This window comes from Amblyomma mixtum, chromosome 2, assembly GCF_055824585.1.
Source record: "Amblyomma mixtum isolate Tamu chromosome 2, ASM5582458v1, whole genome shotgun sequence".
Taxonomy (NCBI): Eukaryota; Metazoa; Arthropoda; class Arachnida; order Ixodida; family Ixodidae; genus Amblyomma; species Amblyomma mixtum.
The window spans coordinates 12,520,605-12,546,306 of NC_143013.1; the positions used below are offsets into that span (position 1 = coordinate 12,520,605).

Sequence of the window (25,702 nt, forward strand, 5' to 3'; positions counted from 1 at the left end):
CATTCATTCATTCAAAAATATTTAGGAAGACTTCGATATAGCCAATAATTCGTAATATCAGCATAAGTTACGCCGAGGTTCTACCGCACATGCTTTTGACTAACATGTGCATCACCTAAAGAGAGGAGTGTTTCACATGTGACACACACCTACGGACATGGGGGGATTGGTGCTGTGGGAAGATATGGTAGGCCAGTAGGTTCAAGACCTTCAGGACACAAATAAATGCCCCTGCATTTTACAGGAACAGAAGAAAGAAAATGCTACCCAAGAGATGAGCACGGTGTCGTATATATCCACATGAACTTTATTTACAAAATACAGTATAGCGCAAATCATTCCATAGGCAATGTACACGAGATAAAAAGGAAGCCTTGTGGCTGGGAAAATCGCGGTCAGGGATGTGGAAGCGTTCGTTTCGTGGCCTGGCCATTGTTCAGCATGCGCTTGTCCACGTATGCATGACGCCTCACGAAACCGAGTTCAATGCGTGCAAGCAACCAGCACAGCCACTAAGATACTGCATTAAATTCTAAGACTGGCGGCTATGCTTCTCTTTGGGAATTGCATCGTGCAGGCATATACTGCAACGGATTCATGGGTAACGGTTTCTAAAACTGAACTGCATTCGCTACAAATCGTGAGGGTGTGTGGGTCCTTACAACGAAGAAATTTATTCTAGTAATGAAATCAATCCTGAATAGAGGGAAGATTAAGGGTGCGTTTTATTTAATTTTAGTGTCTCTGTGTGCAACTACAAGCAGTTATCGCCCACTGACAGGTCAAGCTTTGAGTACACAGTCCATTGTAAAATTGCATGTTTTCATACACAAGAATGTCACCTTAATGAGTTCATATAAAGATCACAAGATGCTCCCATGCGTACATTCTTTTCACGAAGACTGAGTGCACCTTCTTTTGCAATGGAAGCTGGTATAGGGAGTTTTCAGCCGCTTTCATGATGGCGTCAGTTCAACACGAAACTATAGGCACGTGCAACGTCACCAGCGAACTCGGTTCTCAGCTTTATGAATCCATGGCGTTTTCCAGTCGACGTGTGCTCGCAACAAGTATACGTACCCTCGCCGCCAAACAATCCAAGCACAGGACGGTCGGATTCGCCGTTTATGGACGCACCCTACTCCTCCTCCTTCCCGTCTTCTCCACACTCTTACTCCAGTACCTGAGATATGCCACGCAGAAAACCCTATGTCGTCAGGAGCTTTCATGGTGAACGTTATGGCGCCTGTTCGCATTTATTCCTCTTTGTTCGATGTTAAGAAGTTACTGCACCACAACGTCTGCGCAATGTGTCCCGACAATGTTCCGCTTGCCCGGGCCTTCGCCGATGACTTCAACGTCAACCTTGTGAGAACAAGGAGGTGTTCTGCGTGACATGTCACCGCTGTGCTCGGAGGTGCAACGTTCAGCGATCGATCCAGTCAGTCTAGAAACTTCGATACAGGGCCAGGGTGCTTGGTACGGTGGTCTGTTGGGGTCATATTTAGTTATTCACCCATATCGCCAACAGGCATAACCGTGGGGGAGGATGTACCAAAAGATGACAACACCTAAGTTCTGAGAAACGTTGGTTGTATGTTGTCTCACCGGCACGGTGTCAATGGTCTGGAGGTATCGGTCAAGCTCAGATGAAAGTTAGGTTGCCAGAGCTTGCGGCCGGTGAGCTAAACAAGTGCGGCAAGTTTCTGCCCAGAAATTCGACACATAAGAACTGGGGATATTACAACTACCGCTACTGACCTGACCAGCAGGGTAAGGGAAACAGTCTCTGGGAATTCTTTCCATTTTTTTTTTGTTTGTTGCTTCAGCTATCTTGTGCCCTAAAGACATGACACCGCGCGAACACACTTCGGCCTAAGAAACAAGCGACTTTTGAAATACTCAAGCGTGCTATTTAGAAGCTAGTCCGTTTGCGAATCAAGGCCACGTCACTTAGATTACCCAAAGAGTAATCAAACGGTCACTCAGCTTTGAGCCCGTGTCCACCTTTGTTTAAATTGTTCAACTTAGAGCCCTCTTTGTAATTCCGCTACAGTCATGAAGCCTCAAGTGTAATTCTGGCTGCCAGCCGCTGTCTACGAACTTCGGCACATGTCAGTGGCAACAGCTATTCATACTGACTAGCAGGCCGCCTGTATATTTTTATTTCTGGCGAATGCTAATACGCTAAAGAGATGGATTTTCCCCTGCAGCTATCATTCTCTAGAAACTACCAAAGTGCAAATCAGTCAGACGACTGTCCATTCTCCTGTGCAATAAGCAAATACATTTAGGAATAAATGAAGTGTTTTTCAAACACGTGCCTATACAAAATAGCTGGCTGCACACGGAGCACATTAATTCAAAAGCACAGAACGACAGCTCGCGGCTGTGACCACAAAGAGTATAGCATGAGAAAAAGCGTAGAAACGAATAAATAATATGCGAGATAAAAACCAGGTGATGCACATTATGTTTTCAACAATGATAAACAAAAGCACGTCGATTTCTGACACGAGCGCACTGAATAGATGCACGTGACAGTATGTCAGCCGAAGCATTTACGTGACGTCATAATCTTGAACAAGGCATCCTAGAAGACTTGCCTATCTCGAAAAAAAAAAAACGGAAATGGTACTAGGACATCTACTAACGGTTGCTTCCTTTCTTCTTTGCGAGCTTCGTACACGCTCCGTCGATAGGCTGCAGTTGGGCAGACGGACACAGGACAGGGATAACTTCACAACTACGACATGCATGCAATAATATCGCATCGCGGTGCATTGAGTTCGCCACCTCAGTACTTGTCGACGTCGTAATCCGCTGGTGCAAAGTCAGATATGAGCCAGTTCACCGGCACCAATCACTTCTCGTGAGAAATCCTAGCTCGTGCTAGTGGTCACAAGTATAGCCTGTGTTGACACAGGTATGATCAGTTTGTGACCCATTGCCTTGGCTTCGTTTGTTTTTGCCGTGAATGAGGCAGTCCTTCCGCTGAATCAAAGGAGCATCAGCACAACCCCAAGAAGATTCTCAGGCACGCCACTTTGGTCTCTATGTGCCGGTGTTGTTTGTTGACCTTGTACTCCTTTTCGAGAAGCACACGGAAGCTGTCACGTTGTTCGGCACGAGTTCAGCTTTGTTGGCGCGAAACCACGGGAGAGTCGCTGAGGGTGGGCCTCTATTTGCAGGTCTGCGCGTCGATGACGCTGACGCACGTCTTGCACTCGACGTAGCAGCACCAGTGGAACTTGCACTTGCAGCGCTCGCGCAGCTTCAGCTTGTGGCTGTTGTAGCCTCGGCCGCAGCACATGAGCCCGCAGCCGTCCGTGAACGACGAGGTCTTGTTGCAGCGCCGCCCAACGGTGCCCAGGGACCCTGCGTAAACATAATTTTTTCCTTTGGAGTCAAAAACTGCAGCATTACGCGTGCTGTAGAAAGCAAGTGTAACACTGCTAGATAAAACTGAAGCGGCGAAATAAAGGAGTAGCCCTAGTTATTGATGTTGCTGCAGTTGTCATTTTTTTTTCTGTTGTTGCTAAACCTGTCGTTTTCTTTTTTTCGTCAGTCATGGATGTGTTATCTCGGTCAAGCCTGTCATCCATGTATGGATGATAGTTAAACAGCAGTTAGAAATTGCGTTTCTTATTGCAGAATAACCTTTGCCTACTTACTGTGCCTCTTGTCCTTAATACCGTATTTACTCGACTAATGAATTCACTTTTTCCCCCCCAAAAAATGTCGCAAAATTTGAGGAAGGTGCGCTCATTACGCGGGGTAAAATATTTAGAAAAAAGTTGAAGAGGTAAAAATGTAACAGTAATTAGTCTGCTGCAACAAATTCTTCAGTTGGTACGACTATGATTGGAAATAAATTAAAAAAAAAAACACTTTCAGAATGGATTTCGTGCACGAGAGCACAGTGAATAATTTTTATCATACAATCGCATGTACTATTCTCGTCGTAGCCCACAACTACGTCCAAAGAGAGCACAACTACCTATAGTTCACCCCAGCACAACTTATATTCGCTGCGAAGCTCAACCACAAATTGAAATAAACCTTAATATAACAGATCGAACAAAGGCACCCTTTTGGTTAGGCTTGGTTTCTGCTGGTTCTCAGGTTCCTCTCAGAAGATAAATGTGCTTGCTGCTTCTGAAAAATGATTATTAAGCTTGTTTGAGTACTGAACAAAAATTTCCCAGGTAGGAGGTATGAGGTAAAAATTTGTCGAACCTCCTTATACAGAACCAGTTCATAATCAAATAATAGATATAGCGAAGGTATGACGATTCATCTTGCAAGCTCGGTCAACACGGGCTATAAGAAGCTCCGGCTACAACGAAGTAATCGCCAGGCCCCTTCAACTTCGTTACAACGAGGTTTAACTGCATCGTAGTGAGAGTTGAAATAGTCGATTTTTGTCGAGATTCTTTTTTTTTTCTAAAGCACATCAAGGCGTGTACCAAATAAAGGTAATAGACAAGGGAATCTCAAGATACATGACACGCAGATTTCCTTATTGGGTTAATGAATGTAATGAGATTCATATGCAGTATAATAGCGATAGTCCACGTCCATTTTCCTTCCTCCGTCTCTTAATGGGGGAGTTCTCACCGAGCGTCTCGTTGTAGACGCAGTAGTCGGGCGACTCGTGCAGGTAGACGAGGTCCTCGAGCGTGGGCACGTTGAAGCGCCGGTGGCGCACCTGCAGCTTTCCGCGCCGGTTGAGCTTGACCTCGGTGGCGCTGTCGTACTTGTCCTTGAGGTGGTCGCCCACCTCGCGGAAGGGGGCCAGCTGCTTCCAGCAGGTCACCAGCGAGCACGAGCCGGACACGCCGTGGCACTTGCACGTGAGCCGCATCTTCCGGATCACCGCCTGGCACCGGTGGGAGAGAGAGCGGGGAACCGTGAGCCTCACGTGAGCGTCACCAGGCCACCTCGAGTTGGATAGGATTCAAAATAGGCTAAAAGGCATAGCTAGCGTCAATAGCGCCCAATGACGCCCGATAGAGCTCAACAGCAACAATAGCGCCGTCGACAGGCCCAGCTATTGGCGGAGATTTCCAGTTTCTATAGTCCTACAGTCTGCAGGATAGCCACTATGAACTTTATTCCAAACATCCCGTGATTCCGGTCCTCACACTTGCGAATAGTAAAGTTGTTCTGCTACTTTCTAGCCTTAATTGAACAGACGGATTACCACACCCAAGGCCATCGATTTTCTGTGGTGGAAAATTTTAAATTCCGCGTACTGACAAAATTACCGAAGACACTTGGGAAATTCTAAAGTGTGCTTGGCGAAACCCTTGTGGTCAACCCACTGCCGCTTCCCCGAACCGCTTAGCGCGGAATCACTGGGCCGCTTCGGAGCTATGCGTCTCACTCACTCGACTGCAAAGAGACGTCTGGCGAAGGAGCGGCGGTGCAGCTGCCACCGCGGACGCGCGCGCGCTCGTTCTACCGCTACTGTGTGACGTCACGGTTGCTGTGCGCGGCTGCGCCCCCCCCCCCCCCCCCCCACCGGCGCGTCGACTGCTAAGGAAGGGAGGAGGTTGCGCTACTGCGCGGAGGAGAGGCCACAGTTGGCACGATTTTAGCGCACGGACGGACACTGCGAGCATGAACCATTAAAGGCTTTAAAATGGTTGGTTGGTTTTTGAGGAAAGGAAATGGCTCAGTATCTGTCTCACATATCTCGGCGGACACCTGAACCGCGCCGTAAGGGAAGGGAGGAAGGTGGGAGTGAAAGAAGAGAGAGAAGGAGGTGCCGTAGTGAAGGTCTCCGGAATAATTTCGACCACCTGGGGATCTTTAACGTGCACTGACATCGCACAGCACATGGGCGCCTCTTGCGTTCCGCCTCCATCGAAACGCGGCCGCCGCGGTCGGGTTCGAACCCGGGTAATGCGGCTCGGTAGACGAGCGCCTTAACCACTGAGCCACCGCGGCGGGTTATTAAAGGCTTTCGCCTTAAAAACTATGGGGACGCTTCAGTCACCGTAAGAGTGGAGCGATTGCATTAGGTTTCACATTTGTCGCAGCTTCTGTTACCGCCGTATTCGAACTGCTGTCTGCAGTAACAGTCCCTACGCAGCAGTGTTCTAGCCCGGTGAGCAGGTTATGATGACTTCATAAGGTCACATGACCTCCCTCGACCAATCATTAATTTGCCTGCCGCCTGCTACGGTGGGAAGTTTGCTCACACTCCGGTGGCCAGGTTGTGATAACGTCACGAGGCCACGTGACCACTCTCGCCCAATTAGGTAATCTCGTCTTGGACATCGGCGGGATTCTGGTGTGTCAACAACTCTAACGATATGGTATTAATAGAACCAATATATGCAATATTCCGTGGGCCTCCTCTATCGCTGCAGTGGCCGCTGTGCCGCCCATTCTTGCCTCGCTACTTCGGCTTTCGTTCTGCACAGTTTTGTGCCCGTCAGCCCTTTTTCAGCGTCCCTACTACTGAAGCTGTTTCAATGCCTTCTGTTCTTTTTCAGCGGCCCGCGCTGTTTTGATCCTACATTTGAGGCAACTCTTTCTCGCCAGTGCATGCCGCGCGCTTCGCCTCGATGAGCCAAGGTCATCAAGAAGTTGGCTTTTCTGCACAACTGACAAGCCTAGTGAGCGAGCGAGCTGCTGCTACCTCAAAGGGCAGAAATGAATCGCGCTGCCTTTGTTCTGGGTTTCATGTATAACGCGAGATGCGTTCTGAAGCACATGACTTAAACCATTAACTCGCGCCATATTCGTGCAGAAACAGGAGTACTGCTTTCAACAACCGCCAGCATCGTGACTAATCCGATAGAAACATGCGGGCGCGTTCTTGCCGTAGTCGTAGCTCTTGACGTGCTGTTGTAGCTTGCTTGAATGGAAAGGGAGCAACTATGTGAATGTATTAGCAGAACTTCTTTTGTTACCAGATTTTGCCTTTAAACAAAATTCAACGGCATTCCCATCAATCTATGATTCATCCCGGTGACCACAAAGAGAATCTCATCAAAAATTGTGGCTCCTAACACACATTTGAGCGAAAAAAGACTGAAGTCCGTGACGCCGCGATGACTCAATGGTCATGGCGCTCGTCTGCTGACCGAAAAGACGCAGGCTCGATCCCGGCCTCGGTGCTCGAATTTCGATGGAGGCGAAATTCTAGAGGCCCGTGTACTGTACGATGCCAGTGCACGTTAAAGAACTCCAGGTGGTCGAAATTTCGGGAGCCCTTCACTACGGCGTCCCTGATATTCTGAATCACTTTTTGACGTTAAACCCTCATAAAACAAATCTGAAGCCCGTGATTTCTTCAAGCAATCACGGAAAACTTAGGACCTTAATCATACCATAATGGCAGCGTCAGGGAACGCATATATGTAATAGAAGGTGCGCCCAGATGCTATATCGAAGCTCTTGAAACAAGCACCTGAGTCAGGAGCTATCGTGACAGGAGTTTCACTCAGGAATCTTCTTTTATTGTAGGCTGCGTAGTTGTACATCGTAATTTGTACGGATTTGTCAACATCTACGATTTATTACAGGCCTCTCTCATTCTCGCAAAAAGAGACACCCATGCAAACGCAAGCGTTCAACCTCGACGGAGAATGACATCATATTCGCCGCTTCTTCAGCTTCGCAGGGGGAAGCCATCAAGAGCAGCACATCCCGTACGTGTCTTCTCCCTTTGTTAAACGGGGCGCGCGAAAAAAAGCCGACAAAGAGGCGCTAGAAGACACCTGTCCACGTGACAGATCGGCCGTACACACACGCTGAGCATTGTTCGTTCGCCAGTTCGTGCAGAGCCCATCGGGAGCGGAGCACGGCGCGCGGACCTGCCGTAATGGCGTGCTCCCGACGAGTCCATTTACGGCGCCTCTTCGCCGGACGCTTCACCTCACGGCAGCCGAGGCGCTTCTGCGTGCGTCGCCGCCCTCCGCCGCCGCGCGGCGCACGTGATGGATGGCGGCGGAACGCAAACGGGGCAGTCGATTATCGCCGACTAACATCGGAGCGTTGCATTGAGGAGGGTGCGGGGTCAGAGAAACAGCCCGCGAACTACGGCAGAGCAAGCGTGCGTAGTTGTGTGTGTTGCGAAATGTCTGTTAACTGAGAAATCGTTTTTGATTCGCAAAAGGAAGCAGTGCCGAAGTATCTTCGATGCAAGGGCGGGTAAAAACTAAACAAACCTTTCTGACGACAGATATGCTCGGTTTGTACATATATTTGCGTTTAATTTATGATGGAATTCACTTATACAATAAAGTAGCATTGAACAACAGCAGCAACATTACGTGTATTGGGGCCTCCTTTCTGTGTATGCGGAACGAGCCGCTCTGACGCTCCCGTTAGTTTGGAATCGACAAACAATACCTAAAATTTAGTACATGCAAGATAGAGGGAACGGGTATGGTGCGCTGGGGAAGATACCACTTGATGTTGATCTCTGCATGAACAAAATGTGCCGTGATAGGACTTTTTTTTTTAGTTTTTCGCTACCTTCCACACAATTGTTGTTTCTGTACGAACTTCATGAACGATACGTTCGCACGAAGTGACAGAAGTGTGGCGATTTCGTAACAGTGAGCATCACGATAAAACTTCAATCTGACATATCCCGCGCATATTCCTTTACAAACTATAGTCGAATACAAGTCAAGAAAAAAGCGGCTTTTCGTGCTTCGAAGGACCCAGGCCATTCCAGCCAAAGGCATCAGCCGATTCTCATGAACGTGCTAGAGTGGCAATGCAGGGAGCGGCAGATGAAAGGGGACAGTACCCTGCCTGCATTGTCGGAGATAGTCACCTCCCTGCATTGGTTGGGCAACTCCCTGCATTGTCATGTTCATGTTCGTGAGAACCAGCCGACGCCATTGGCTGGAAAGGGGTCCTTTGACGGGTTAAAGCCGCTTTCTTCTTAACCTGTATGGGCCTATAATTAACTGAAAAAAAAGGAAAAACGCTGTCGGTCGCATTTGTAGGGATTTTTTTTTGTTTGGCTGCGACCGTGACGGATTTTGCATTGAACTATATCATCCTGACTACAGGCGCCATCCTATAGCACCTACTGTCAGCAGCGATGGCCTGCCAACATATAAAATAGCGTATGTAGGCGTGACACAAAGGTGCGACAAAAAAACATTTCAGGACTTTCCTACTTTTCGGCTCAGCTACTGCGCGAAGACTTCCGATCTGCGATGCGGCTCTTTTATTAACGAAGCACTGCTGCGTGGAAACGTTTCTTTGCTGACTGCGTTAAGCAAGTTGAGCTCACCAAACGTTAATCTCGGCCATGCAAGTAATCGCCACACAGAGGATGTGGTCATCTGTTACTTCCGCAGACTATACTATCAGCAAAAAATGAAAGGAAAACAATACAGTTGAAACATGAAGAGGAAAATGATGTGATCACAGGTGGGTGGGGGTAATATTAGTGCAGGCTAAAGTTCTTTCGGAAATGTCAAGCTTGTCCTTTAGAAGTGTTAATCAACCTCACTTGTATTTGCTCCTGAGGAGCTTGTAAGTTCTCTTGTTCATGTTTCATTACTTCCCAGTAGTACACGACCTTCCATGTCCGACGGCATTAAGTTGAAATGACAGAGAATCCAGGCTTACTGCATTGCTGCCGAGGCAGCCTGGCTGACGCGAAGTTTGCTTCGTCAACACTTTGCGCAAATGTGTTCCTTTTTATCGCTGCCTGCATGGCTGTAATTCCCGAGCAATCAATTCTTGATGGCGTAATCTTTCAAGGTTATCCAGACGAGAATGAGAGCGATTGTATTTCGCGATTGTGTTTGCCGAGTTGTGCACAAAAGAGGCCATCGCACGCAGCGCTTACCATAACTAATCTAATAACGTCACACAGTAATGACAAAACTGCCGCGCTCAATGCGCACTTTTCGACGGTGGACATTTGCCTTCACTGTTCTCCGTACTGATAGTGTGAGCACTCAACACAAAAGAAGTAGCAACACAAAAGAAGTAGCAACGGCCGAAGACTAAGGCACAACCGAGTCACAACACAAGAAGTCATGAAGAAGAAATAGTGAGGTACCCTTCCGCGCGTCTCGGCAGCGTACAGCAGCGGCTCTTACCGCCGCCGCCTGCCACTCAGCGCGCCCCGAGATAGAGGGATGGCTGAGCGCACGACTGAGCGCCTCCGATCTTCTCGGTTGCATCACGTGTTTCGGGAACCCCACCCGCATCCAGCACGCCTGGTCAGCCCCGCGTATCGAGGGGTTACGCGACGGCAAAGCCGGTCGGTCGGGCCCTTTCACCTGAGCAACAACGCCCGTCGCTCCCGCAGCTCGGAGTCGCGCTCCGTCCGAGCCGGGCCCCTGCTATACACGACGGCCCGCTGACAACGGTTCATTAGCGTGCCAAGCACGGATCGAGGGCCTTCTGAGCCGTGTGCTCGGCGTGCCCGTGTGGAGGACCCGACATGCGCCAGAGTGCCCTCGCTTTTTTGTTTCTTCTTTCTTTCTTTGTCCCGTCCCTTCGTTTTTATAGGGCGGAAATACGTATATGCATATAAGAGGCCCCAAGGGCGACTTGTCTAGAGCGCCCGCTCTCCAATGTGCTGGTACTTCCTCGATGCTGCGTTTTTTCGTGATACATTCGAAGTGCGTGCGTTAGTGCGTGCTCGACGCTATGCAAATGCGCGCCCGTGCGAACGAGGCAGCGTTTGCTGGAGGGGTTCGTGACGGCCAGTGAGTTTGGAAGAGTGCAATTGGCATCGTTGGTGTGTGCTCGAGTATGTATATAGATGAGTGGGGTCGGTCAGGAGAGGTCCACTTTATACAGATCTGCACGTCTGTCGAGATTTCCGTGCTCGAGTGTGGAATATACAAGCAGGAAGGTGGGGGAAAAAAAGGCAGAAAAAAAAGGATAAATGGCAGAAGACGAAAACGATTTGCGAGAGGTGATCACGCCGCCATCGCATCGGCGGTGGTGATTTCCGAGCAATGTGGGCGTGCCTTTCTCTACGTGAGAGCGAAGTGCTGGGATACGACGGTTATAGAGAAGACGCTGGCAGCGCAGCCTGATGAACTAGGGTGGAGTGTTAAGCAGGCAAGCTACCTGGCGGAATCAGAAGCGGATGTTTCTGAATAAATTAAACGAAAGCTAGGTTGTAGTAAACTGAAAGTGTTTATCTAAAAAAAAAACAAGTAAAAAAGTGTGGCACAAACTTACACAAATGATATGAAGCAAATGCACGGGTACCGTAATTATAAATTATTTGATAATACACGTTTTAATTGTATGCAATTATTACTTATTCCGGTACTTGACCCTATGATAGGTTCAAGAACATAAATCAGTGTAAAGCAGTTAAAAAATGGCGACCAATTGAGCGTGGTGAGGCCAAATGCAAATTAGGTACGCTAGCACATAGGTTTCAGTTCGCGGCTCGCTTTTCAAGGTCAAGCTGACTTCAAAGATCGGCAAAATCGAACCAAGCTCGGAATGGTATGACGGGATGGCGTTAATGGTTTTTTTTTTATTCCATTTATTTTCCATCAAAGATGGGGGAGGCGAGGCAAAAAGCTGCGATAGCAGCTTGACAAGTCCTCGTCCCCTACAAAGCAGCAGCAGTACACGCCGACTACCCGACACTTCTGGTTGTGGCGGTTAATATATGGTTAATGACCATATATGCGGAAGTTATCATTCTCTACTTTAAATTCACAGGTCGCTCGGAGTCCTCATACCACTCACTCCTGACGCAGTGGTGCAGCGGTTGAGCGATGCGCCGCTATCCTGAGATGGCACGTGCTGCCATCAGGTGGGGATTGTGAGATCCAGGCTGCTTTTCCCAAGCAACCTCTCGCAACCAGTACCACCACCACCAGCTACCACCCCTTGTTACCGCGTAGTTACCACCATATGGTTACCACCGGATACCACCCCAGGTTGCCACTGGTCATACTTGCTTACCTCTGGTCCCACTTGGTTATACTTGGTTTCACTGTGAGGCCAGACTTCAGACAAGCAAACGCACAACGGCTAGTTGCGAGGAATGGCCACGGTAATTGTTTGCGCACTAAAAACAAAGTACGCTATGCTGCATATGACATGCATGGTTTAGCGTCCCGAAGCTGCAAGCAGCATATGTGATGCGCTGTTGTAGAACGTATCTGAGTAATTTCGACCACTTGGGATATTTCAGGTGCGCTTGCACTGCACAATCATTCTCGCATTTCCCCTCCACTGAAATGCAGCTGCCGCGGTCGATCAGGATTCAGTCCCGTGGTCTTGGAATCAGCGGCCGAAAGCCTTAACCACCGAGCCATCACGGCCGTTCAATCACTAATCAAGAAGAATGTGTTTTGATAATATGCATTCATCAAATTTATGCTGAATGCAGTTGTGCCTTCCGTAAAGCATTCCGACATTATCGTTCTCGTTTTATTGAATTGAGTATTTTATTGCCAATGAGAGACGGCCTTGTACATTGTGGGGATGAACCCGTTTGTATATTGAGAAACTAGCGTAGTTGGAGGAAATTGCGGAGCCTCTAAAAGAACATTTACAGGCTAAAGACAACAGTGTTGGAAATGACCACATAACGAACAAACGCCATGCACGCGGATCTAAGTCGTTCACTGTGACTTCGAGAAAGTATGCAGGTGTCTTTATCTTTTCCTTTTTTTCTCCACAGCGACAGTCACATTAGTGAGCTCTTCCGGCCTTTATGGGCGTCATTGTAAGCCCTCCGTAAAGCTAAGTGACATCAACACTTCCGGAGACCGCGATCACCTGCCCGCCAATGATATCACGGTTCGCCGTTTCGCAGGAAAGTACCGTTCAAGCCGCCAATTTCTCCGTCCAGGATGATCTAAAACTTTCGGAAGACATTTCTGCTTGTTATTTATTCCGCCTTTTTATTTTTATTTATTTTTTGGGGGGGGTGGGGGAGGGGGTTCCTTTAACATAAGGCAACGAAACAATTTTTTTTTTATCTTAAGTGCATGCACAGCGAAGCAGCAAAAAATGAGTTGCAAAAAAATTGAAAAAAAAACAACAAAACAGAGCGCCGATCTCGGGAGGGGCACACCACTTCCGGTTCCGGGTTCCGTCGCAAAAGCAGCAATCTCGTCCTTTCTCAGGAAGGAAGTGTCAACGAGTGCCGGGCCCTACTCCTTAACGCTCGCGGAAGCCATTCGTTAACATCACCACCAACGAGTGAAAGGACGCGAAGTTCGAGGCCTCGCGCTATAGACATTCTCAGACCTCGGCGGTCTCTCCAAACCGCGGCCCGAAACATCCGTACAGGTCAGCCCATTACGACAATGGCCGCGTATTCATGAGGCCCGTCCGTATATCCATCTAATACAAATCCACGACAAGGCGGAGATCGTCGTATTTCAGTTTTACACACTGTCGTCGCCGAAGGAGAGTGTCTAGCCGACGCGACTAGAAATGCCGACAGCGGAAAACTGCAGAGAAAAAGAAGGGGCTAAAATAAAAGCAGAAAGAAACCTCAATGTCTCCAGGACAGGCTAGGCCGCAGGCGTTGTTATGCAGATATGCGGGCCACAGGGTTATATATATACACACACATATACACCACCGCTGGAGTTGAGAGGAAATAAGTAAAAGAGCTGAAAACAGAGCCACTTCGGAGCACCGGCGTGGAGTAAGGCGAAGCGGACGGGTGGGTGGAGGGGGGGAGAGCTAACGCATGCCTTCGAAGCGTCATTTTTGTCCCACTATGAATCACGGACGGCGCCGCGTGTCCCGCGGCAATCCTCTCGCTTCAGGCCCTGCCTCGCAGTCTCTCTCTCTCTTCCCCCTCTCTCTCTCTCAAGCGCCAGCCGCCGTGCAAGCGAGAGCGCGAAGTAACGTCGAGGCGGCCTCAGTGGAAGTCGTTGAACTCACCAGGCATTTGCAGTAAAGAAGAAACGGTGCACGGCCGAGCTCCTGGACTAGAAGACCTCGTATACCCTTCGGTCTGTCACCTGCTCTCGGCGTATGGGAGGAGAGGAGAGAGAGAGCAGATCCCTCTCCCGTATGCATAGTATGCATGCATGCATCCACGAGGAGCGCCCCAGGGCCTTCCTCTTTCTTTGTTTCTTTTCCAACTCGCGAAGATTCACGCCGCAGAGGCGTTTAAACGCCTTCTTTGTCGCCTCTGGGTCGACGTTGATTGGCCGATCCGGCTTGGCTGATTGATGGCTCTGTCTCCGCCTGTACACACACATACAACGGCAGACGTCGTCGGCTCGAGACTTGGTTATATATACGCCGCACACTTCTCTTAAGCGGGGCCGGCTGCAAACCGTGAAAGCGCGCTAAGTGTTGCTTCTGTATACATTTTGCCGTCCCCCTCTCTCGGCACTAACCGTTCACTCTGTAGCACCTTCGACGAGACCGGCACGGCCTCTCCGACCAAGTGTATATACTCAAAAGCAAGTTTGATACTCGCACACTTTGCTCCCCTACATCGAAGCCACCTGGCTTGTACGCAGCTTAAGACGGGTCTTGCCTTACCTATGGACATGCCATCGCCGATAAGCCGTTATATTCTTCTCTTACACACATACGAGAAGACGAACTTAACGCCCTCCTTGAGGATTGACCAGAAACTAAAATGAAGAAGGAACTGTACGACACATGGAGTTGCGGTACGAATAAAAAGACGTGATCAATATCTTTCATAATTCGAAGTTTTACACACTACCTAGCAGCTTGGAGACGCCGAGAATGTGCATAACTGCGCTCATAGGCTATCACCGTATGCGTTCTAAGCACATTCTTATAGGTGATAGTAGCATATTGGCTTCACACCTGAAAAGAGTTGCGTATTGCGAGCCGAAGATGATTGCGACGCAAAGTTACTTCTGTGGTGTTTTTGATGGCGCAGTCATATTGAAGCATCGCAAGTCCTGAAATTTCTAAAAAAATTATATGAAAGCAAGTTCATTAAATCTCCATTACATTACTCCTGATTGATTTATTCCAATATTTACCGACGCTTTCGGATTACTGCCGAAGGCTATTTTACCCCCAGTGCTTCGCTTACGGTTGGCAACAGTTCGCTGATTGCGAAAGTGTGATACTTTTGATGACTGCCTGCGTGTTATGGTAAGTGCAGCAGACCTAGTTTTCAGGGGTTCGCGGACAAAACGAGAAACACAAATTAAGGACGAGTGCTTGTGCTCTGCTCGCTAATCCTTTGCTTTGTCGAGCTTTTATGCCTTGACACACTTTTCCCCTAGCTATAGGGACCAAGTGAACCACCAAAATAGAAAAGACGACGTCATCCCTTATCCATTGCCAAACACCCCCTACAGCGAACCTGACTCGCATAGGCAGGGCCGCCTAGCAGTTGTGATCGTGTTTGCACCGTGTACGCTTCAATCCGGCTTATATCTGTTTATTGAAGTGACGAATTGAGGAGTTCGAGGACACGCTGTATGCGAGAGACCTTGGGTAAATCCTCTGCTTGATCATCATGGCAGTTCATGATTTCTACGGGGCTATGAAACTACATGCCGACTCGTGTCTCAGCCTGGAAGATACTGTTAGACCTCAGGAGAGCTCTGTGTTTGCTTTCCAGATGACGAAGCCACTGCCATTTTTGCTCGAAGACATGAGAAGGACGCAGAACTAGTCTTTACCCAAGAGGAGAAACTTCAGCCTGCGTCTGTGGGTATTGCGCTTGTGCCGTACCCCATCCTTCATCATTCGCACCTACATCAGCACCGGAGAGTGTATATATCTCTCTATTCAGAGCATCGTATACGCACCCTGCGTCCGGCCTCGTTGTTGTGCAGGTTCATGAGTTTGCGGCCCTGGGAGAGGGATCCTCGTGGATGGTTCTGCTCTCGCTCGCGAACGTCCACGAAGCCCTCGGTGAAGCGGTAGCCGTAGGCCACGTTGTCGCCGCAGCCGCCCCAGATCCAGTCGCGGTGCAGGTTGTCGGGCCGTAGCTCGCTCGAGCAGCCGCAGCTGCCCAGCTGGCCGTCTCGGCAGGCCCGGGACACAGCGTGCACCACGCCGGCAGCCGCCACGGCGTGCGCGAACGCCGCCTCGCGGCTCGCTGCGCAGATGAAAGGAAGTAGCGAGATTGAGAGATCTTGAGACAGTCATCATCATCATCAGCCTGACCACGCCCACTGCAGGGCAAAGGCCTCTCCCATGTCTCTCCAATTAACCCTGTCCTTTGCCAGCTGCAGCCAACGTATCCCCGCAAACTTCTTAATCTCATCTGCCCACCTAACTTTCTGCCGCCCCCTGCTACGCTTGCCTTCTCTTGGAATACACTCCGTTACCCTTAAGGACCAGCGGTTATCCTGCCTTCGCATTAGATGCCCTGCCCAAGCCCATTTCTTCCTCTTGATTTCGAGAGTGTATACACTGTTAGAGAAAAAAAAAAAAAACAACATCGCAACGTTCTTTCTCATCTTGCGAAGAATGGCACAACGACGGGTTTCTTCCCCACGCAAGAATACACGCACTCAGATGCCCTCCTTTTACAATTGTTTTATCCCCACGACCAAGCAGAAATGTTTAGAGCAAGCGCCTCGTCAACGGTTCATAGCTGGTCGTTGGTGTTAGTGCTGCGACTCAAAGCGCGCACTATTTCCACGTTCACCATCTTCTAGTGGATCGTCGCGTCACTTGATGACGTCACATCATGCAGGGACGGGGCCTCAACCCCCGAAAAACCGTATATGAACATGTATCATCGCAAAAAAAAATGAACATATCAACACAGCACGGAAGGATCGGTAAGAAACGGCAAGGAAAATGGCAGGACGTTTGCGCGCCTTTGCTATCACAGTGATCGCAGGCTGGAAAGACGTTGAGGACAGAACTAGACGTGTGAAAGCGATGAAAGGTGTGCGAAATGCAGCAGAGCGATTGGTATTCCTCATCTGGTGCGCTCCCTAAAGTGTTGAATGGCCTTTTCGAGTTCTATAGGGATGTGAAAAGACATTTGTTCTTTCTTATCTTGAGACGAGTGTCTCCTTTAATGGTGATCGCGCCTGTACCTTCTTATCCCTACTTGAACGCATGTTGCGTGGCCTCCGTGTCACTAAGGTAGGAACACATGAGTGCACGGGAGTAGTCGCTTTCTGGACACTGGGCACTTCAGTGTCGGTAAATTTAAAGAAATTCCCAGATGTGTGTAGAAGGCTTTTTGTTGCAAGCAAAGTACACCCTTATTGTCGCGTCCACGCAGAACGCCCCTAGTGATTTAGTCCAGAACATTCAGAACGGACTAGACCTTGCAAATAACCTAGAGCATGCGTGTTCGTTTGCATGAGTTCCTATGCATGCGAGTGGGTTCATGCTCCTGTTGTTTCATCCTGGTCTCCCGAGTTAGCATGGCAAACTCTAGCCAGGAAAGCTTCGCAGAATTCATTAAGAAGTTTCTGTCCCTCCAGCTACGCCACGGTGATTGCCATCGATGAACTCGTGATTGCCCACGGGGCCGAGAGACCTCATGTGGTGGAGAGCGAAAGGAGGGTGCGAATAGAAGGTACAGGGAGGGGCGGAGGGGGGGGGGGGGGGGGGGGGGGGGGGGGGGCAGGCCAGTCGTTTCTCCCCCTCCATCCCTTCTCGCACGCTTTCCCTGCTCGCCAATCGAAAAGGACAGCCGATGCACATCGTGATCCGCTCCGCACGGATGCGCCGTCCAGGTGGAAAGGCGCGCCTGCGATGCAGTGTCTGCCCTTGGAGCTGGCAAACCGGCGTGGCCAACCGCTCGTGACGTCGGATTACACGCGAACACTCGCGGCGGCGCGAGAAGTCAACCGTGGATGCCGGCCCGTTCTCGCGCTGCGGCGGCTCCCACTGCTTGGGCCCGGCGCATGGACGTCGCCGCCTAATCCCCGCGGAGCTTGACGAAGAACCCTTCGCAAGCGGCAGCGGATGGCAGCTCGTCCTTGCTCTGGGTGCAGGCGTATAAATACGCACGCACGACCCGCGGTGCGCCAGCACGAGGAAAGCACGGGCCTTTTTTTGTATACACAGTATAAACACCGACGACGGGAGGGCGGTCTATTGCGACATCCGAATATGTGGCCGGAATATACGCTCAGTCGTGTGCGCCGGAGAGCGCGCGTTCAGCTGTCTCTTGGGGAGAAGAGTATGCCGCCGGCACTTAGACCAGTGGAGCGTATCGTTTCTCCTGGAGCTTTCTTTTCTGCGTGTTCCAGACTACGACGAACCGGCTGCGTTCCTCTGAATAGCTAAGCATCTAAATGTTCGAAAGGTAGTGGACATAGATAATGGACGATTTTGTTCGCCTTGCATTCGTAATACTATGGTAATACTCATATACGGTAGGCCCTATTTGTTCATTGTAAGCGACAGCACCGAAGAGAGCACAGTTCTCCAGCCGACAAGGGCGTAATGAGCAACTCTTCAAGGGTGCGGTGGCGGGCACATACACAGGGACATACGCAGAGCATTTTGTTCAACGGAACGCTAAAGAGAGCACTCAGTTCAACTACAGATTCATAGATTTGTGTCCCGCTATTGCAATGTCATTTCAATAGAAAACAGAGCGCGGGTAATTCCGTAAATTGCTTAAAAGCAAAAGGATACAGCAACGCCCCTATATAAATCTTAAAACTGCGCCAAGCCGGGATTGGCTCTTCGCTTGCACGTTCAAGACTATTCCGACGAGGAAAGGAAGTATCGTCGAAATAGAGAAGCAGTGCGGAGAGTACTCTTGTGATAACGAGAATACCAAGCATCACTGGGGTCGCTTGTATACCGCCGAGCTGGCCTGCGTGAAGCTGCCGTGCGCAGCAACTTGAGAAGCTCAAGCCTAAGCTACACAGGCACAAACTCTTTTAAGACTAAATTTTACGGCTAACAGTGGCCCTGTATATTGAACATCATAACAAAGGCCCACGCGGTCTACGGGAAAAGCGATTTCGTTTTCTTTCGCTTTGATTGGCCGGAGTATGTTCGCCGTTTTGTCTAATTTGCCTGAGCGATGACATCTTAAAAAAAGGAGGAAACGAAAGCACTGACAGGCAATTATGCAATGGGATGCGGTAAATCTTCGCTAGCAGGTAGTTTTGCATTTAGCTTCAGCCTTTTCGCTTTTGCATGAGATGGTCAGCGTTACCTCGTTGTTTGGAAACTGCGTTTTGGGAAATACTTCCACTAAACGCAGTAAAATGACAGCAGCGACGTTTCGTGGAGCGTGTAAAGGGGGGAAGAAATTGGGATTTCATTAGAAATTTTCTCTGAAACGCAGTCATCTTCTCGCGCAGTAAAATATGTTGGTCATGTTTTCGAACGCTAATCTAAAAGTTTTGAGTAGATTCTCGTTTCCGTTGTTTTCCCTTCAACTGTCGCTGCAGCTTTACGCATTGAGAAGACAGCGGTGAGCTTGGGTTCCCCTCAAAAAGCTTTCCCTTGGACAAATTCAGTTCAATTCAATTCACTTTATTTTGCCAGAGAAAAGGACACATCCTGAAGAGGTTCAAGGGCTATAAAGCTGCTAGGAACATCTTGATTGGGCCCAAGAACCTCTAAATTATTCTACGGGATAGCACTGAAGGGCCAGCAGACGTGTACAGCCGGGTTTTTCCCCTAAAAAAAGTATGAAAATTGAATCCCAGGGGGCGTCCCAGCGACGCGACCTCCTCCTTTCCAATGCGCCACATCTGACAGAGACGTTGTCCGCGCCCGAATGCCGGCAGGTTTGCATCTCGCGCGGGGGACCCGTGTTCCTGCTGGCCAGACACTTATTAAATAAAGTACTAACATGAAAAGCGGCGGGTACTGGGAAGGGAGATGCTTCACAATGGCTCGCCGGGGAGGCCAGTACGGGCTCACAGAGCCAGAAAAAGAGCGGGAGTAGCAGCAGCAGCATAGGCGATGGCGGGGGCATGTATACTACAACGCGCCGGCAGCAGTGACGGCGGCGGGCCCGTGATTAAGCGGCGTGTCCCGCGGCCGCCGCTCGGCGCCTCCGAGGCGTGAGCGGTCCAGCCTCGCTGTGGGCACCCGACCGCATCGATCACGAAGCCTCTGTATCGGGGAAAGAGGGTGGGGGAGAGCATGCATCTCGCCGGACACGACCGAGGCTTCTTCCCACGTCCACATTCCGCCGCTGACTCCGCCGGTCGGACCGACTTCGTCGTGCACGCCGAGAGACTGTCCTTGTCCTCCCTGTCCACGCATGACGCTCGGACGGAGCACGCAGAGAGCGTCGAGGTACTTGATCAAACGTAACACAGACAGGAAAAGAGAAGGGAAATGCACGTAATGATTGCGCTGGTTTTTCAAACACCGCATCAGTTCACCTATAGCTAAATTCGCCGAGAGCTTTCCGCTCTATTGAATTATTTGTTTTTATATACTTCAGAGCTCTTTTGCGTATTTAAAAATTTAAACTATGCCTACTTCCCGTTTTCCTCACGAGTGACTATCGTTGCTTCTACTCTTTATGTGTATGTGTGCTGTGCATGTGTATGTTATAATAGTTTATTTCAATAAAAACTGCGCTTTTTGATGTGTACAGGAGTGGAATTTATAGTGCTTGAGCGGTTCTGTGTGGAGTGAAGGACGAGAAATTTTCAAGAAGTTACAATGTTTCACAAGCAATCCTTATGTTTCACCACCGCAGAGTATACATAACAGCTGCACAGGCGTACAACTTCAGTGCTCTGACAACACCCCTCAGGACTCCACTTCTCTGTCGGTGTTCTCAAAATCGTTGCGCTTATTAAAGTTTGAGTACCTGTTCACAGAGGCCCGTAGAACTTCCTGTTATAGCTTAGAGGCAAAGATGGCCCTCGTGTATAGGTAGAAAGCCAGTCGGCATGAATGGAATGTTTCCAATTCCATTCCCGTTTCTATTCTGTGATTTGGCTCTCTCCGTTCGTTATATCACGGTCACCTTTTTTTTTTTCTCGCTTTCCGGCGCGAAAGTATAGAGCGTTGCTCAGTTTTTCTGGTTTTATGAAATTAATTTTCGTCTTGTGCCGCTCACATCTTACATTACGTTTGTCTCAAGGGATTTAAAGATAAAATTTGGGCGTCTTTATTAAATTTTTGTTTATTTCATAGAATGTCTATAAGGCATAGGGGCTCTTGGTTGCATGTAGCCTCTACATTCAGTGCACATGTACATCCTACGCCACAAATATCGATATTAACACCCATTCACTATTGCGGTGTTCATGGTCGAAGGAGAAAAATGAGTGTTGGGTTAAATGACGCATAAGCGGCTAAGGCTATCATGCGCAAGGAGAAAAATGAAATGAAAACCTTCGGAAAACCTAAGTAGAACCCTCCCCTATCATTTATATATAGAAACGGAAAGAGGGTGCGGGAATATGCACTTGTGCAGACTCCAATTTTCTCCTATCGATAGTACTTTTATATAGTAGGCATGACACGACGAGTTACCAACCCATTGCTTTTAACTGTAGATTCCTGGTACTTAGTGCTTTTTTATAACGTTATTTACTACCCCAGGCCGTAAAGGGAGTTCATGTGCGCAACAATCACCTCTTGGTGGACTTTCGTACCACATTTCAGCCATAATAGAGCACTGCAATAGTTATAGGTGTACCGAGACATAGGAATGGAGAGAGAGAACTTTCAACGTGCGACCCAGCTCCGGGTCCCTGTCTCAAGTCGGTGCTGAGGCATGGACTTTGCTGCTTGGAATCGGACTCTCTTCCTCTCTGTTTATTTCGTGGAACCCTTGCGTCTCTTTTGTTTTTTTTTCTGCGCCTGCTACTTTTTTGCTTTTTGCTTTTCGCGGGGGCTCAGTGGTTACGGCGCTCGGCTGCTGACCCGAAAGACGCGGGTTCAATCCCGGCCGCGGCGGCCGAATTTCGATGCAGGCGAAATTCTAGAGGCCCGTGTGCTGTGCGATGTCAGTGCACGTTAAAGAACCCCAGGTGGTCGAAATTTCCGGAGCCCTCCACTACGGCGTCCCTCATAGCCTGAGTTGCTCCGGGACGTTAAACACCAATAAACCAAACTAAACCAAACGTTTTTGCTTTTCCATGTGCCCTGTCACTGGGCCTCTTTCTGTAGCCATGAAACGAGTTTGATTACTCTCAGTTTTTGTTCTCCTGAAATCCGCACCTTTTCCCCCCTAGCGGCTCTTGTCCTGAAATCGCTTCCTACATGTTTGTTTGTTATTCGCGGGAAAATATGATTATTAATATTATGATGATTATGGCGACTAAACTCGCTTCAATGGATATTAGTGCTTCCTCGAGAGATGTTTTTCTGCCGTAGTCTCACTCGCTTTACCTTAGCCTCCTTACGTATAAAGTTTATTGAAAAACCGCTACGTTTTCCCGATACAAAACAAAACAAAAAAATAATCATTGATGTTTGATATGCTCCTAGGCCACCGTGTTCGGCCAACTGAGAAGTTCTGACAGTATCCCCATCACTTTAGTGCTCTGTAGAAGTGAAAAGGAAAGTTCTTACTCTCAAAAGTTGTGAATATTTATCAGTGTTGTACAAGTCGCATTGCATAGTCTAGAAACAAATACAATAGCCTGTAAAGTTTGGAAAATCAGTACATGCCAGTACCCCATGGCGTCCCCCTGAGAAAGTCTGGCATTGCTCAGCCTGGACGAAATGAAAGAGGCCTGCCACGCACAAGACGTTTGCTAGCTCTCAGGTTACAGCAGTACAAACGCCATGTTAACAATGCACGTTTCAACGAGACTTCCCTCTTATTTCGTCCCTTGCCGTACTGAGTCCTAACCACGCAAGCCAAGAAAATAAAAAGGTGAAGAGAAGAAAAGAGCTTGTCCGTGTCTTACGTGAGCCCTTCTTTGTCTACGTTTTCTTTTTCGGCACTTTTCGAGCACAGTGCAGCGCACGCGCTTTTGAAATGCTCTCTCCGTCTCAAGCTGCAGGAACACACTCAATAGTTACAATGCAGGCACATTTCAACACATAGTCTTGATCTCAAGTTACAGGAACACAAACTCAACGGTTGTGCAGTGCACGCCAGGGGGTTAGGTTCAAGTAACCCATCAATCGTTGCGCGCAGCGCTGCCCGCGGAAAGGCGCAGTACACTGAAAGTGCGCGGAACCCTGAGTGCAGTAAGCAAAACAGGGCCGAGAATGAGCGCATCGCAACGCTCCGCCTAACCAATTTGGAGGCGTTCCTACGCGCGCCCGCCGGTGATGAATTCGTTCCGAGAAGAATTTTGATGGGATTGTTTCAATAACAGCGGCCGCTGCAGTGGGGGGCGCGAAGCAGGCGTGGCGAGTCATCCGCAAGCACACAGCCTGACTAAAACCGGTTTCGCTCGGAGCGCGGGTAATTAGTCAAATCGTCACGAACGTACTAACACTGGCTCGGCGGTAACCGTGGGCGCGAGATTCCTCTATAGCCAACGCGCGCGCTCCCATGCGGGCACAGAGGGCAGTTCGTTTAACGAGTGGACCGTCGCCGTTCTGCTGTCTTGCGGAGTTTTTAATGCTTGGCTTGGCTCTGCTCGAGGAGGTAATCAAATAGGCTTCAAGGCGAGGCTGCCCCCCTCTCCTGAAACTACTTCCAGGTGTGGAATCCGCAGGCGTTGGTCGCCTTGTTGCGCGAGAAGGCTCGCAAAGACGGAGAAGAATTTCTCGTTGCGACACGGAAAGTGCGGCCGAGCCTGTTATTGCTGCTCGGGTCTTTAGTTTGCTGCTCTCGCGTCGGCGTTAATCGCCCCTAATTTGCGCCGGCTCCCGACTCTCGCCTACAGGTGGTGCTGCTGTGTGGTTCTGCCAGAACTTGAGTGGGCTTCGTTCTCGAAGTAATCGGCATAGGCGATTCCTCTTCTGTATGTGGCGACCGTGTTCGCTGTGCCCAAAAGAAAAAGAAAATGAAGAAAGTAAGCAAAGACAGCTCTGCGGGTGTCCCGAGGAGCGAAAGCTGGTCAGGCTGGGGCTTCCATGCTTGGCACTATTACGTACTATCAGCAACGAATGAAACGCGAACAAGAAAACTGAGGTGGCAACACAAAAACACCAACATATTAGCTCTTAGAAAGGAACTACAAGCGAGGTTGATTAACATTTCTTAAGAAGACTGTTAGCGCTTTCGAAATTCAAATAACCTGAGCTTGTATCGAGCTTCCCGTGGCTAAGAGCTTTTTATTTTCCTGTCCTTGGCTCAGTTCTCTTGTTCGCGTTTCATTTCTTGCTGATAGTACTTGTACACTCACACGCTAAGAAAGCGGGAGTGGGCGAATTCCTCGTCCCTTACTCGTTATTCTTGCCCTCATACGTAGCTTGTTTGTTTCTCCAAGAATCTAGAATTAATAGAAAAACAAACGGCCTGTAGCTGATTGACCTGCTTGAACGATATCGAAAGTGATAACGAGTATTTCTCTTAATTTTTTTTTTTTTGCCCTAGTCTTAGCCGCATCGTATCAGCGACTTCAACGATGTTATCATAGTTGCGAGCTCGCTCAAACTGTGGTGATGCTGCATGGCACAATTCCACTATCGCGGAGAATTTTATCGACTGCATGCCATGAGGCGCAGTTCGCATTCATCAGCAGTAACTTCTAACTAAGGCAGGTTTAATTATTGGAGAGATATGAAAGAAGATTTTTCCCTGCCGCTTGGCGTAGTCAGGGTGGTGGTGATGATGATGACGAACTTCTAGCTTGGAGAAACACAATGAACATCGTCCTAAAAACTGCAGGTAACAGGACCTAATAAACAGGTTGCTCATATTCAACCTCCGGCATAGTGTTTACACCGTGTAACTTTTCCGTGGAGATAGGTTGCGTGTTCACTCCTTAAGGGAAGTGAATATACTATGCATTTCTCCAAAGGGCGGACGGAGTTGTGCGATGGTTCTACTCACTCCATCTCCATAATGTGCCAGAGCTGCGGTGTGGCGTGACCTGTATCCTCCGATGAATTTTTTTTTAAGCGTTAAATCTGCCAAACGTGAAAGTAATGACCCCTTCAGTGCAGCGGGATGACGACCATGTAGCTCAGTCGAAGTATACGCAATGCGCAGATAAAACAGAGCAGATGCAGGACGCCGAAAACACAAGGTCAGTGAAAGGAGTGGGGATGGCGCAGTTTGCAGTCCATTAGGCACACGACGCGCGATTCGTGACGTAGACATCAATACAAGCCCTTGTGCGGATCCAGTTTTAACATCAGGGCTTTGCTTGCAGTCTTTTTTTCTCATGATAGCACTACTGCGGTGCCCATGCGGGTATCCACAGATGAAAAGTGTGAGCACGGTAAGGACACAGCTGCGGTAAGGACCAACACAGGCGTATCTGACAGTTGTGCGTATTTTAGTGCACATGCAATTTCATTAACCAACCTTGTATAATTAAGGACTTATTTTTCAGTATCTGTCGAAGCACGGCATCCTCGCCGTTTACTTTTCCGTCGCTGATGACCATGTCCGTTAAAACCACAATTCGATATTTTTTGTTGCCTAATTGGTGGGCAACATTCTCACCTGCACAACTCTGCCGAGCATCCAAACACTTACCTATAAATCGATCGTTGCGAAACAGTGCAACCACTTTAACTATGCATGCTCAAAAAGATTCCCTCTATACGCGCGAGATTGCTCTCCGCAGTCTTTTCAGCAGGAGTGCGCCCTCCTTGCTCTAAAGCGCGGAACCTTTTATCGATATGCATGTAATGAGCGAGAAATTCTCACAGTTCCACCAGTCGACAGCTGGAACACGGTTTCCGAGTGTTCTATTAGTTACTATTACCTAAC

General features: G+C 49.0%; 1 protein-coding gene across 1 annotated transcript in view; it reads right to left on the reverse strand.

The window, feature by feature from the left end:
- Positions 1-286: 286 nt before the first annotated feature.
- The window catches only part of LOC149358454 (protein Wnt-5b-like), a 74,027-nt gene continuing 48,611 nt past the window's right edge, over positions 287-25,702 (reverse strand). The window contains exons 4-6 of the mRNA XM_089570524.1: positions 15,750-16,042; positions 4,621-4,882; positions 287-3,378 (exon numbers count right to left, since the gene is read on the reverse strand). Coding sequence (XP_089426650.1) covers positions 3,182-3,378; positions 4,621-4,882; positions 15,750-16,042 — 752 coding nt within the window. The 3' untranslated portion in view covers positions 287-3,181. The remainder of the gene's footprint in view (positions 3,379-4,620; positions 4,883-15,749; positions 16,043-25,702) is intronic.